This window comes from Pholis gunnellus (assembly GCF_910591455.1).
Source record: "Pholis gunnellus genome assembly, chromosome: 2".
NCBI lineage: Eukaryota > Metazoa > Chordata > Actinopteri > Perciformes > Pholidae > Pholis > Pholis gunnellus.
Genome location: NC_136536.1, coordinates 5,045,053 through 5,060,219, shown reverse-complemented (window position 1 = coordinate 5,060,219; position 15,167 = coordinate 5,045,053). Strand labels below are relative to the sequence as shown.

Below are 15,167 nucleotides of genomic sequence, written 5' to 3'. Positions count from 1 at the left end.
GGAGAGAGGCAGAGAGAGAGGCAGGGAGAGAGGCAGGGAGAGAGGCAGGGGGAGAGGCAGAGAGAGAGGGAGGGAGAGAGGCAGGGGGAGAGGCAGAGAGAGAGGGAGGGAGAGAGGCAGGGAGAGAGGCAGAGAGAGAGGCAGAGAGAGAGGCAGGGAGAGAGGCAGGGAGAGGCAGAGAGAGGCAGGGAGAGAGGCAGGGAGAGAGGCAGGGAGAGAGGCAGGGTAAAAGGCCAAATGACTGCTGAGAGTGAATGCGAGGAGCGTAGGGATATGAGCTGTGGTTTGCTGGGTAAATACCCTTTGACTGTGTTAACTGTGTGTGTGTGTGTGTGTGTGTGCGTGTGCGTGTGCGTGTGCGTGTGTGTGTGTGTGTGTGTGTGTGTGCTCCATATAGCAACTAAACTGCACAGACCACTGCTGTAAAAACAGTTGGGGAAGTTTGTGCTTACTTTCATACTGCTTTTATTTCCTCTACTTCTTTTTTCTACAAAGGGGCTTTTCTCTACCTGGGAGAGGCTTTATTCTGCCTGATCCCTCTCTCTCCCCCTCTCTCTCTCCCCACCTCTCTCTCTCTCTCTACCTCTCTCCACTTTTCTCTCTCTCTCTCTCTCTCTCTCCTAATCACCACTAAAGCCAGCCCTAATTGCCAAAAAACATGATTTGCTCTCGTTTTCTCATTCTTCCTCTTTCTTACTGCTCTTTTTCTATCCTCCATTATTTCATTTCTCACAATAAACACACAATGCCGAAGAAGAAAGGTATGGAGTTTTAATTCATAAAATAAAATACTAAATGAAGCAAATAATAGTGGATTTGCTGTTGATTAAGCTGAAAGCGTAGCTACATCATGATAGAGGAAATCTTGCACCTATTGGGATGGATGTGTTCATGTAAGACACTTGGAATAGTTGGCAAACTGACATTTTTCATGTTGGTTCGATGAGTCACTTTTGATGAGTCACAAGTATTACTTGTTTCATGGTCATGGGCATTTGAAGGCATTGTCTGAGTCATACAGGAAGTAACACACTGTGATTTGTTTGGAGACCTGATATCAACTCAGGCAACATTACCGTTCGCCTGGCTGGGAGAGATGGCTGAGAATTGATGAAGGCCAATCAAGCACCTCTGTGCTTGTTTAGAGGAATACTAATCAGTCATTAGAGAGACGCTGAGCAGCCAAAAACAATGTCTCTGTGGCCGTTGTGTTTGGTCTCTGCGAATATGTGTATGAATGTGAATATCATGGTTGTGCCTCAGCTTGTTGTGAACGGTGCTAACAGCGCTAACAGTTTATAGAAACGCATTGATATATTTCCCAGCCCTTAATGTATACAAAGATTCTTTGCTCAATTATGAACTACTGTATATTTTCCTTAGCTTGTAGACTACACAATTTAGTTAAAGTTCTTTATTTTGTGACATGCACAACAATTACAGAGAAGCATTAGTTGGCAATAAAAATCTTAGTTGGTGGTGCAGGACCGGATGCTGCGGGGCTCTCTGCTGTTTCATTTGGGTTTGAAGTCCAAAGAAAAGCTCCATCCTTCCTACTCTAGTGAAGATTTGGAAAAACCCCACCCACTGAATCTGCCGCCTTCCAGGAGCCCCGAGGAAATGTCAAAAAACAGATGACTAACATCCTTTTCAGCCTAACCGCTCCCATAAACTGAGTACCGGTGTTGATTTCTCAGTTTTCACGGAGCAGAAAGTTTGGACAACTGACACACAAATCTAAAAGCTGAGCTCAAAGTAGGTGTACAGACAAAAAATAATTAAGTCCGTTACCAGCCAACTGTGTGCATGCCAAGCCTCCAGCAGCTCTGAGATCAGCCATCCTGTTAGCACTAGGCGACCCCCTTCCAAGACCGTTCAGCCAGAGTTGCAGCAGCAGCCCCTTGATTAGCCTTCCAACAGTGCCTCGGCTCTGAGCAGAGCCAATCTAGCTGCTCAGGTAGGCACATTCATTTGTTTTACATAAATTGTGTGGTGTGGATATTTTAATAGAAAAAATGTTTTTCTGTAAAGTGCCTAACAACATTTCAAGTGCCTTTAGTTGCACTGCAACTCATTTGATACTTCACTAAGAGTTCAAAAACAAGTCAGCCTGAATATATATATATATATATATATATATATACAAAAAGATGTATAAAGAAAGCAACATGCTGTCCATGCACAACACACATACTGCTTTAAGTAGCCTTGGGTTTGCCTCAAGCCTTTCCCTGTTTCTGAGCTTTCTCTCATTCATTCGTTTAAAATGTAATATGGAACGAGAAAAAACAGATAGAATTTTCTAGAACAACCAAGAGAGGTGTTTTGGGGGTAAAAAGTTGCCGAGTTCTATGTGCAGCCTAATATTTCATGTGGGCGTTTTTGGATTTTCCACCCAGAGAAAGTGAAGCAGTGGAGTAAAGTGTACCGGTGTTCACCCAAACAAAGCTCAGAGTAAAGCTGCTTAATTTAACCACAGACACCACAGGCGGTCCATATCCAGGACACAGACACTTCTGCATTCACATCATGGAACACAGTCCTCTGCAGTAGAGCGCTGCTGCTGTATAAGCAAGGCCGGGCAAATCTAGGAAATAACAAAGTTGTTACATAATAGAAATTCAAAACAAGAACCTATTCGTGCCCAGAATGAAAGCATTATTTTTAAAAGTTAATGAGATAGCACTTTTTTTTTTTCTCATTTCCATTCCCAACGAACATTTAACTCTCTCCTTCCAAACCAAAACAACGTCTCTTTCAGTCTCTTTCCCCACTGGAGCAGTAAAACAGCAAACAATGTGAAGCTGTGCTTAATATTAGCCGTCACATTTATCTCTGTGGGAACCAATAAAAGTAAAAAACTATCACCTCATTATTTTCTTTTCATTTTCTTTCTTTGTTCTCAAGCAGTTCATTCAATTTCCCTCTGCGTATGGACGGACGTAAAATGTACTAAAAGCATAAAACAGTCGGCGAGCTGGTTTGAAAAGTTGAACTGTTGTAATAGCTTTCCTTTGATGCATATTTGACTAATAAGTACCTTTTTTAGTTTTGAGTCATACTTAATATATTTGTACTTTATACAACCTCTGTTTCTTTGGATGAAAAGGATTTTAGAACACATAATTTTTGGTTTGATGTGCTGTCTCCGCCCTCTATTTGTGGGACGGTCACGCAGAGTTTGAAGCGTCTCCGTGTCCAGCGCATGTTCCCCCTCACTTTGTGTCTGTGTGTGTGTGTGTGTAATGTGAGCTGGTCACTGCCATCAAGCGTTCTGTATGAAAGGATCGGAGGGACGAGCCCCTCCCCGTGACTGGCTTCAATGAACCAGCTCCCTGATGGGATTTTAACATTGCTTTAAACACCCTCCCCTCACAAGTTTGTCTTCCTTCATAGTCTATCAGTGGCGAACAGTGGACCTGGCTCTGTTTAGCCCGTCACTGAGGGCCCGGCCCACTGTGGAGCTCCGCTCTACTCTGATTAGACTGCACACTCCCTGCGGTGCTTCTGATCAGCAGCCATACTCGTCTCTCGCCATCCGCCGCTTCATCCTGCCCCGTTTCCATTCGCTCTCCCTTTGTCGCTCTCTCTTTCTCCCCCCTCCCGTTCTATCCATCTATCCATCTGTCCCCATCTCTCTCGGGAGGCCAGCCCAATTAACCTGTTTAAACAGGCATCTGAGCATCCCATCCATTGCAATGTGGCCGTGTGAGAGAGAGCCAGATCACTGAGCCAGGATCCCAGTGCCAGGCCCCCCCCCCCCTCCCCAACCCCCATCCGCTGCCCTCCCCAGCCGCCACCTCCACACCTCTCATCCCTCTCTGCTCCTCCTCATCATCATCCTCATCCTCCTCTTTCTACTTCCTGCTCTCTTGTCCTCAATGGGCCTGATTGTAGCAGATGTCAGGACGGGGCGAGAGTGGTTTCTTTACTCTTTTGTGGGGCAGGATGACATCTGATGCATTTCATGCACCGTACTTTGAACAATTTAAACCTACAGCTATAAACTGTGCCGCCTCTGGAGATCGCCACTTTAGCAACCGCAATCTGCCTATGAGCGTCTTTCACCTCTTCCCTTTCTCCTCCTTTAATGGTCTTTCATTCATTTCGCTGTCTCTCTGATTGCCCCCCTGCACACACTATCCATACTTTCATCAGTCTCTCTCCCTCTCTGCCCTTCTTTCTCCCCCCTCTCCTCTCACCTTCTTACCGTCACTCCTCAGCTTTCTCTCTCTCTCTCTCTCCCCTGACTGTATCCCCTTCTGCCGTCCCTTTCAACACTTGTCACCTACTTCCTGTCAGGTTGTCCAGCGAACGCGGCAGGAAGGTCACAACTCTTTTCAGCGTCGCTCTCCTTGTCCTTGTCTTGTTGGAGGGGGAAGGGACATTTTAATTGGAAATGTGAAAAATGCGGTTTTGTGGGGTGCGATGTCATCCAAGCAACACTTGAAGCACCATTTCACCGCCTTCCAAGCAATGATGGTGATAAAGAAATCATGGGATGTGTGTTCCTCCCTCGTCTGGGAACGCACATAGCATGGCAACAGCAGCATTTGTTACATTTCTGGGGTGTGACTGCTCACATTGACCAGACAGTGGAGAAGTGCTGGGCTGGCTACTTGGCACGCTGGGGTGTCTGTGTTATTTGCCAGATCAATGTTCAACCTGGGCCCACTGCTTTAGACAACTTGTTAATGTGCAGCACTGTGCCGCTGGGCTTCATTGCTCTGTTGTTGGCCGATTTTATAATCTCTCTTATAGCAGTATCGACCCAACTGAGTGAAAGAGGAGCTATTGGATGTGTGTGTGTGTGTGTTTGTGTTGATTGAGGGGTAAAATTGGCACTGTCTTTTTCTTTTTCTTTAATTGGTGCAAGAACGAGACCCTCTGGGTACTCTTTGCGCAGCCTGTCACTCCATTTGTGTGTGGGTATTGGTGCAGTTAGTTCAGCCTGTCGTTGTTGAGACATGCAGGCAATCATAGAGAATAAATGCCTACATAAACACACACGGGGACCGATTATACCGCTATAGTGTACGCTACTGCTTGCCTCATTTATTGGCTGAATCAATTTTGAGCCAATTTTACCGATTTTCACTGAAATATTTTTTTTTTACCGATAAACAAATAGTGAGTGGCATATTAAATCACCAAAACAGAGATCATGGATTAAGGGGCCGCTTACATCTTGTATCTAAAAATGCCAGCTGCGCCTCTTCGTCCTTTTTATCCAAGGCGCATGAGAGGTCATTACTAAGCAACTAATACCTGTGCGCTGCGATGGCCACGACGGTTGATGAAGTTGCGGCGATTTAGCAGTAAGCCTCGCCGACTAAACTAAACAAAGTCAAAACAAAGATACATGGATTTCCAGCACAGTAAACCCCTCACAGTAGCTCTACTGCTCCATTTGTCCTCAGTTTGTCTGACCTTTCAACCGGATGTTGTGACGTCTTTGGACGGAAAGAAGGGTCCGTGGGACATATTTACCGACGACTGATGCTTCTGGAAGAAGGAAAAGACATCTGCCTGCTGTGATGATTGGTATTTCCTGGTCACATGACATTCCAAAACCAATTTTTATCTCGGGGGCGCAGCCGCCACGCCCTCAAATATAGTCGCTTTGAAACGCATGCCTTCTGCGTCTACATTGGCTTTGAGAGCGCCCCTAAACACGGCACGTGAACAGCCCCTTAGACAGCGCACTACTTTCTGGCCTGCACCATCAGTGCCTCTAAGCAGAAAGAATTAAGAAATGAAATGGGATACAGACTTTGTTGTATTATCTTCGATGTAAATGGACGCCCTGGGCAGGTCGCCAGTTTATCGTCGGGGCTGTCACATATAGACACACACAACCACTCACACACACACACACACACACACACACACACATTCAAACCCAGGACCCCATCGCCATGAGGTCCTAATCGCTGCAGCTCCATACCACCTTTTGTGCTGAAGATTGTGTTCTTAAACAATGATATTCCCTCGGGCTTCTATTGTAATATTCAAAACGAACATGATTGTTTTTGAAAAAAAAAGAAAAGAAACGACAATAATGAACCTTTTACCAGCCATGATACACTGCTGCTCTGGTAGCTCCGTGCATATCGTGCAGAGACACACAAGACAAAAACTGGAGGCCGAGTGAGCCAAGGGACAACAAACCACCTGCTGCTTGTTGTTGTTTTTTCCCCACTTTTTGCAGATTTGAAGACTTGGAAATACAATGAAGCATGCTTTGGGTTTGATTTTTGATTTTCTTATTGTTACTATAATCAGGCAGTCTTCCAACACTCTATTTGTACAGACATGTTTGCCAACTGGCGTGTTCCCCCCCCCCCCAAAACCTTTAAATCTAATCAGAATCTACAATGAAAGAAATGAGATAGGATTAGACAAAAAGGAAGGAGAATAAGACAAACAGAAAACAGCAAGCAGACTTTTTCAGTGGTTTGTTTGGGGTAGAGATGTTCAGCTACACAAAGAGAGAAACAATTTGATGAACAGCGGAAGGCTTTTCTGTCTTTTTGGATTGATGTAATCCATCTTGCATGCCCCGTCTCCTCACTTGGGCAGCACCTGCTCCACTCAGTGTTGTTGAAGAGCCGTCCCCTCTGACTCAGCTCTGAGTGGCTGTCTGGACATCTAGCTTTCCCAGAGTGGCGCCCTGACTTGATCACAGGCGTATTAAAGGCCAGACAAAAACAAAAAGCCGGATTTACTCACGGTTTACTTTCCGTAACGAAAGCCATGTTTCAGCTGTCGTCGAGACGTGGGAAGAGGAGATGCGACAGTGAGCTACGGCCTTCGGCTCAGGGTTTTCCTACGACATGCCGTCTAGACGTCGTAATCCCCGAGAGGAAAGGCTGCGGGCGCCGCGAGGGAGGAAGGAGATGAGGACGGGAGGCCAATATAGGTTACACTGGTCTGTGACTCATCTTCTCGTCTTCTCATGAACTGTGTGAGAGTCCCGAAAGAGATCGAACACAAGAGGGCTAAAAGCTCCACACTCAGCTGATACAATAAAGTACCATCTTATGTGGTAGAAAAAGTCTCCCCAGGTGAACACAAGACTCTTTCTCATCTTGGCGACCCTCTGATTACTTCCGCCTTTGTTCTGTCTTGTTAGAATATACAATATACTAGAATATAGAATATACTTTAGTGTACTTAATATTCCGCTGTGAAGGAAGTGGATGATGACTATTTTACATTTCAAGCTTATTTGCTGCATATTAACCAGTGTTTCCGATGTGTTTAGTGCAATGATGCTCTGATGATTGAGGCTTAGTTTCTTTCAGTCCCATCTCTCACAAATTGCTATTTTGGTTCATTTCTTTTTCAGTTTGAAAGTATTTTTTTTTAGTTTTCTGTGTTTCTGTACGGTATGGTTCGTCTGGTTGTTCACACAAATAGTCAAAAGGGTTTTTATTATTTGGTGTCATATGTTGTGTTAATGGAAATATCCTTTCTAGGTCAAATTTGAATGTGTTTTTATGGTTCTATAAACAAAAGTGACCAGACTTGACAGATACTCACACATAAGCCATCCCTTCTATGTGTAGGAAGACAAATCCCTGCAGAGCTGTTATTGGTCGAGCACATTTACAAGCCCTCTTTAGAAGATTCCCCGGCCTAAATATATATTTCACAGCGAGATAGTGATGTGACAAGTGCTGCATAGAGTGTTTGTGGTTTTCATATGTCTCCAGTATATCTCATCTCAGTGTAAACACAAAGTTCAGAAAGAAGAGGACGGGACGGCAATCATAGTGACCTCATGGCTGAGAGCGGAGTTTGGCTGCCAGAGATAACCGGAGAAAGACTAGAAAAACAGCAATTTGGCCTTCAGATTAAAAGCTAAAAGCACAGTGTTTTGTCACTCAGTTACAGTTAAATCAATATTTCCTGACAGAAGAGTACAGCTTGTGTTTGTTCTATTCATGGATATAAATGTACTGTTTATGCTAATGAAGCAGATAATTTGAATGATTGCTTGTGTAGGTTTCTCCCTATGTATATCATTTATTTTTCTTTGTGCTATGTATTTCTTTTAAAGTAACCAGTTTTACTTATACTATGACCACTGGTCTTATTCTCTGTAATTGTAGCAGTTAATGACTCGACATATCTACAACAAATTTCAAATTTCAAGTTCAAGACCCCTCTACAATAGCAGCACACCTCACCATCGCATGTGGGTTATTTTCTACATGCAACTGGAGAGAACGATCCTCAAGAGTCTTTGGCTCGTGATGTTTTGACCTATAACTAAAAGAGACCAATGGGGAGATTTACCAGCTTCGAACAAGGCACAGTGATACAATCTTTCTATCCGGCGGCGTAACATATAGACGGTGCCGCCAGTGCAGTTACACCTCCAATGTGTTAAGTGAAGGACGGGCTCTTGCAAGTGATTCAGAATGCCACCCCAGAAATGTGTCTTGTGTTAAAAAACACTCACATTGAATTAACATTGGCGCCAATACACTACTATAAATATACCCTTGGGTAGCCACGCCCTGAAGCGTACCCTGCTTTATGGTCTATTGTACTCTAAACGGGACCATCATCTACTAAATGAACATCATGCTGTATTGAAGATTGAAGATTGAGACCATAAACTCATGTTTACAATGTTTACTGAGGTAATAAATCAAGTGGGAAGCAGAGTCATTTTCTCATAGACTTCTATACAATCAGACTTTATTTTTGCAACCAGAGGAGTCGCCCCCTGCTGGCCTTACATTTCTGCATTGGCTTCACTTTTAGGACCTCTACTATGTACTTCCTGTACTGAGATGTGTGTGCTGTGTGTTTGATTCAACCACGACATGACGAGAAAATACACCCTTTAATGAATAGTATAATAAATCTTTGCAATTCTCTTGTCTACAGTGAAGTTCGACGACTGCGTGGGGAATGAAGCCGTGGTATTCCAGAGCAGTGACCCAATCTTCAGCGTGCGGACAGATGGGTCCATCTTTGCCCAGGGAGAGGGAGCCAGCCTGGACGAGCCGGTCCAGTTTAAACTGACAGCGAGCGGTCCAAGCACACATGTCTGGCAGACCGTGGTCCAACTGGCCCTAATTGACCCACCATCACTTCTGCAAAATGGAAATGAGGTGAGTTTTACTCCTACTGAGCACAAGCCACAGACAGGCAAATATCATGCTTCAAATTTCAATTATCATGCCAGAGTTTCTTCTTCCTATCACATTTTCTCCAGTGGTCTGGGGATGGCAACAGCCAAGAATCAGGTCAAAACTCCTTGGGGTTTTAGAGCGAGAGTGAGAGAGAGAGCGAGAGAGAGAGAGAAGGGAGCAAAACAAGTAGCAGTGGCACATGGCTCAAAGTGATAGAATCACACTGCCACAGGGGGAGAGTATGATTCCCCTCAGCCATAAGCTGTTATTGGAAAACATCCTGTGCCTTGGATACCCCAGGGGTCCCCGACTCTTCCACCTCCATTTAAAAGCTGTCAGAGGTCAGGCGAGGACTGGGCAGCCTGAGCTCAACCGGCCACGTGTTTACAGAACCACGAGGCCAAATGTGATGGTCAAATATCAGATTAGGTGGCAAAAAAACACACTTGATAATGGGCCCATGTTCACTGACACAGTGCAGGAGGTGGGCCAGCTGAGGCGAATGCATCGTGCACAAAACATAATGGCTGACAAGGATCCACTAAGTCTCAGGAGGCAAACCTATTTTTTCAGGAACTTTCTGGCCATAGAAACGTGCTCAAATTCTGTAGCACCCCAAAGCTGTTTGTAAAAGTAATTGACACCATTAACACTCGAAGCAGGTAAAATCAATTTGTTCATGATGACGGATTTTATTGACGGCTCACAGAATTACAGTGTCAACACTGCAGTTCTCCTCAGTTCTACAGAGCCGTAATGCTTCTTTTCTGCTCATTGTTTCGATTCGGTCTCACTGCTCTCATCGTGCCGATCAGTGAAAAAAGCTCTTAAAAACCCATTATGCACTACCTGGGCAGCACCAGCAACCCAGAAAAAGTTGGCGACGAGCTGGTGAACGTAGTGGAGCGTGTGGCAGCTGAAGACAGATATATTACTCAGGAGGTGGTGGAGTATAAAACGCAGCGTGACGGAGAGTGAATGTTGGACTTCCATTCATCAAGTGGCCTCAAACACGACTCCAGATGCATGCTGATGTTCCTCCGTATGTGCCCGGATGTATGAATAGGTAACCGTTTGGTACCAAGTTAACCGCATCAACTTTAAAGTAGGCGATTTGTCAGTGTTGTGTTTGTAGAGTGTTTTTTGCTGCCCCTGTCATTACGGGGGGGGGGAATACATTCACAGTAAGATGCAAATTTTGGGACTTAATTAAACTTTGATTTGCATTTGCACTTTATTGCAGTGCTAAACACTCTCACACACATGAGTCAGATATGTAAACGGTGATCTTTAGATGATGAGTTAATCATAATTCATAATAAACTTTGAACTTTAGATGTGTGTGTGTGTGTGTGTGTGTGTGTGTGTGTGTGTGTGTGTGTGTGTGTGTGTGTGTGTGTGTGTGTGTGTGTACTGTAAGCAGAAGATGAAAATCAAATCAACGAAAAAACCCTTCTGACGCCAGTTAGTTTAAATGACTGAACCAGTCTGACTTTTCTAATAGCTTAACTTTTTTAAGTATAGTAGTATTTTGAGAGCTGGCTTTTCAAACTATTCAAAACCAGAAGCTTTCAGCTGGGTCTTGTGTGCATGGCCAGAAAAAAAAAGAAATGATGGCTCACAGTCAGTAATACAATCACGGAGACAAACAAGGGAGGCGGAGTGGAACATTGACCAACAAAGGATGTACCAGTATGTCGCTGTGGCTCTGAATAGGTTGGCCTTCGTTCTCATGCTTTTGTAGCCACTCCAGATGATTCACTGGTTAGTGTGGTGCGACTGAGCTCCAGCATGAAACAACGTGTTAACGGTCAAATGATCATCTGTTCAAAGTCCAGTGAGTCAACTAATACGAAGAGCCTGAGGAGTCGCGAACAGAGAGAGAGAGAGACGAACAGATAAGAGAGCGAGACGGGGCCAGAGGTCAGGAATACGCCACGCGTTCCAACAAACACGGATACGAGCGCGAGCAAGAAAGCAGGGCGCTGAAACAAAATGTGATGTTTCATTATGGAAATGGCCCTTTGTGGCGCGCTCTGTTGAATAATAACTTCCAGATGTCTGGGTAGCCAGGGGCTGGCTGATATCAAAGCGCGCAGGGTTTTGGGGAGGCAGTGGCATGGAGGGGGGGGGAAGAGCTGGGACCACCGCCAGCTGGCTAAGGCACCAGGGCTGGGGGGGGCCCCGCATCCATTTCACACTCAGTGACTCCTGTTCACATAGCGTTAGTGTGTGTCATGTGTGTGCGCGCATGAATGTTGTTTGTGCTTTTTTTTTTTATTTTGTGAGAGAGATATTATGTCGAATCAAGTGTGAATTATGCAAATGTGTTGCATATGATTTTAATTGCCGTGCACGGTGTGTGGTTGTGTCTTTGTTTGGAGCATAACGTGTCTCGTGATTGGAGCCTATAGATTTCATCTGCTGGATCGAGGGAAATCGCACATTCACGTCTCTAGGATCCGTGAAGCTGTCGTGAAAACTTCTGACGGTTTGCTTCTGTGCCTTCTCCTCCATCTTCCATAATAGTTTGAATAAGTGCGCCGACATCTCCGCTTGACCTGTTTTTTTAAAATCAATTTCATCACCTTCCTGTACTTTCTCTCTCACTGTGTGAGTGTGAATAGCAACGAGTGAATCAGAGCCGCAGGGTTTGATCAGAATTACGCCATGGCTAGAGAAAAAGCCCACTTAAGCCTTTTGCAGCAGTGATGGGCACAGCCCTTTCTCCATCTTTGTCTCTTTTTCAGTCTTTTTTTGTTTTTTTTTCTCCTCCCTCTGTCTTTTTCATTCTACATCTCTCCTCTGGGAACTCACTAGTACCTGTTAGAACGTGTAGATAAAAGGATTTGGAGCATGACTTATTTAGGCAAGGGGAGGGGATGGGGTAGCCACATCTGTTTCTGTCAAACCCCCCCGCCCCCTCGTTCCATCCCAAACATATCTCGCCCCACCTCTGCCTCCCCATGCTGCACTGGTGGGATATGGGGCAACCATCCCCTGCAGTCAACGCCACTAAGCCTTCCTCTCGCTGAAGAAAAAGAATACATTTGCCCAGACCCAGCTCACATCTGTTTCATCCCACTCTGCTGACAAACCCTGTTTGTGCACACAGGCATGTTGCGCTTGGCAGACGATGGCCCCCCTGAATATGGACTGAATGCAAAGGATCATGTGCGTGTTCCAGTGAACTTGTCACACAGTACAGCGAACATAGAATACGGTGACCTGTGTACAAGAGGAGGAGCAGGGGGGAGAGTTGGTGCTTTCTGGGCCGTGAGCATGAGAGCAAGCTGCACAGGTTGAGAGTCTAGTTTGTGTCTGTTTCAGGGGTTTTGGCTCCCCTAGTGGCCAGAAGAGGAGCTGCTGCTCAACTAATAGTTGGAGACAGAAAGCTTTTGAACATGCTGTATTCTGTTATGAGTTCACATAACAGCCATACTCAACTCTGATTAATCATAATTCAACATCAACCATTTTCTGTAAGCTGTTAAGTTAAACATTGAGATTGAAAGTTCGTTCTTGACCCTAGAATTAGTAGATGACAAAACAAACGCCAAAGACCTTCTGTCAAGTTTTTTTTTGGTCAACTTTTCATTTAATTTCTACACCAGTTTATTACAGTAAATGAATTTAAAGCCACTATAGTCAATATTTCTACATTCACAATGTATCAAATGACGAGGTGTATGTGAAAGGTGGCTCTTGTAGTGACCCACGGAGAATTATCACCTTGATCTGAAGCATCTTTTTTGGTTATACAGGCCACAACTTTACTGTTTTGGTTCAGCCTCACGGCTCTAATTCGCATTGTTTCCAGATGCAGGCAGCTGTTGTCTCCTATAAACCCACTATACGCTACGTGGCCCATTGCCCGGTATCAAACAGAACAGCGACTAGCTGGTTGAACATAGTGGAGCATTTTGGTACTAAAGGGCCAGATATTTCCTTTAGGACTTTGTGGCGACCCAAGCAGAGCTAAAAGGAGAATGAATGCTTAGTTTACATTCATTGGAGGGGGGGGGGGGGGGGGCGGGGCACATAAACATGACCGAATGAATGCTCGGGTGGCTTCGTGTCTGCCCAACAAGTAAAAAGATGACATTATTAAACCTATCTCCTTAAAAGGTAATAATACGTCAGCTCATTTCTGCTGCACCCAAGTGGCCAAAAAAAAGTGAATATTTCAAATTACAACAATTCGAGAGTCAAAATGTTGTAGCTGGTAGAATCAAGAGTCGTCCACACCTAATGCGCAGACAGAGCAGCAAATCCTGTTTTCCTATCATCTTGATATCACACTCATTTATCTGTAACCGCCTCTCCCTCTCAGTGCCATAAGGTAGTTAGGAAGGCCCTCAATGCATCACATTTTGACGGGCCCCAGTAACAAGTTATGAAACGCACATGCACACCATGCATATAAATGTTTTACCAAGAATGTGGTGGATTGTACAGTCAAATGAGTTACTTCGGCTACTTTGTTGCAAAAGTAGAGAGGTCAAAGAGAAAGCTTTCGGGATTGGCTATAAAGTATATCGTAGCATCTCGTCACACCATCCAATTTGACATCGGACGACATCAACATACGTGTTGCCCATATGTCATTGTTGCATATCTGTATATGTAAAAAATAAAATGGAATAATGAATTTAAATGAATAGTATTATTGATATAGTTTATCTAGAACAAACATATTTTTTTTATAGATTGCTACGACTTTACTAAAAGAAAATGAAACCCATGATAGAGATGGGTTTTGCCTTTTCAAGGGTGCGGCAAACGAAACCATTTTTTAATTGATTCAATTCTTCTTTGAACACGGGCATGTTTTCGGGGGGTCTTTTCTGAATCATTTGGAAGGGCTCGCGCTCTGCACAACACGTTGTTGGGGGGCCCTCTCCCTCCAGTAGTGCAACCACACTGCCTGTATTTACGCCCCTGCTCCTTCTGCACTTTTACTTCTGAAAGTGCCCTGGATCGCACAGTACATGATGTCTGAAATGTAGCGCCTGGTTGATGAAACCAAACATGACAACTTAGCCCATGGCCCCCCCCCCCCCCCACACCCCTACCCACCCACACAAACGCATACGCACCATATGCCAGGTTACCTGACACATTTTCTTTAAAGCAGCCTTAAAAGCTTTTCTCCTGGGCGTCCATCTAATGAAGTCAGCCTTGAAAGCATTGTTTCCGCTGGCAGATACAAGCCAAACCTCTGAGGGACGTTGACCAGGCAAGAACAAACAGAGAGAGATAAAGAGAGAACACTGTTTATAGACTGCATTGTGCAGGACCCCTAAACTTTCAATATGTGCCAGAAGCCATTGCCATCTTCCAACACTGTAGCCTGCGCCTGTGTTGTATTTTATTTTTATTCTCGAATGTCAACTGCTGGGGAGGAACTGTAAAGGCTACGTATTGCACAGAAGTAAAATAAAATGGAGAATTGGAAGAGGTGTTAAATCCACTACTCTATTATTATGTAAATGTGGGATGATTGAACCTCTTTTTCTTGTGCTCCCAAATTCACGAGACCAGATTTTTCTTGTACTCTGACATGTAAACCCACACACGGAGCAATCATATACTGTATATTTTTCACTTTCTGCCTGCGCTGTTCTATTTGCTGTAATGAAACTGAACGGTTTGGTTTCTCTATCATCTGATTTCCAATTGTCCCCCCACCTCACCACCTCTTCTCTTTGTGTAAGGGTGCGCAGTGAAAGTTAGGATTTTATTGTCATATACATATACACATATACGAAATGTGACTTCTGCATTTAACCCATCCCTAGCTTACTGGGAGCAGTGGGCTGCTGAGAAGCGCCCGGGGAGCAGTTAGGGGGTTCAGTGTCTTGCTCAGGGACACTTGGACATGTAGCAGCCAAGGATCGAACCGCCGACCCTCTCGCAGCGAGCCGCGGCCGTTCCACCCGGGCTTCTAGAGTCTTCAGTTTGAGCACCACCCTTACCCAGCTATTCATCAAACACCTGTGTAATTTAGTCACA

The 15,167-nt window shown here is 44.7% G+C and overlaps 1 protein-coding gene across 1 annotated transcript in view; it reads left to right on the top strand.

The window, feature by feature from the left end:
* Positions 1-15,167, top strand: part of LOC306713214 (cadherin-4-like) — a gene marked incomplete at both ends in the record, with an annotated part of 215,435 nt that overhangs the window by 142,461 nt on the left and 57,807 nt on the right. Inside the window, one exon of the mRNA XM_079182862.1 lies at positions 8,905-9,131. Within this exon, the coding sequence (XP_079038988.1) occupies positions 8,905-9,131 (227 nt within the window). The remainder of the gene's footprint in view (positions 1-8,904; positions 9,132-15,167) is intronic.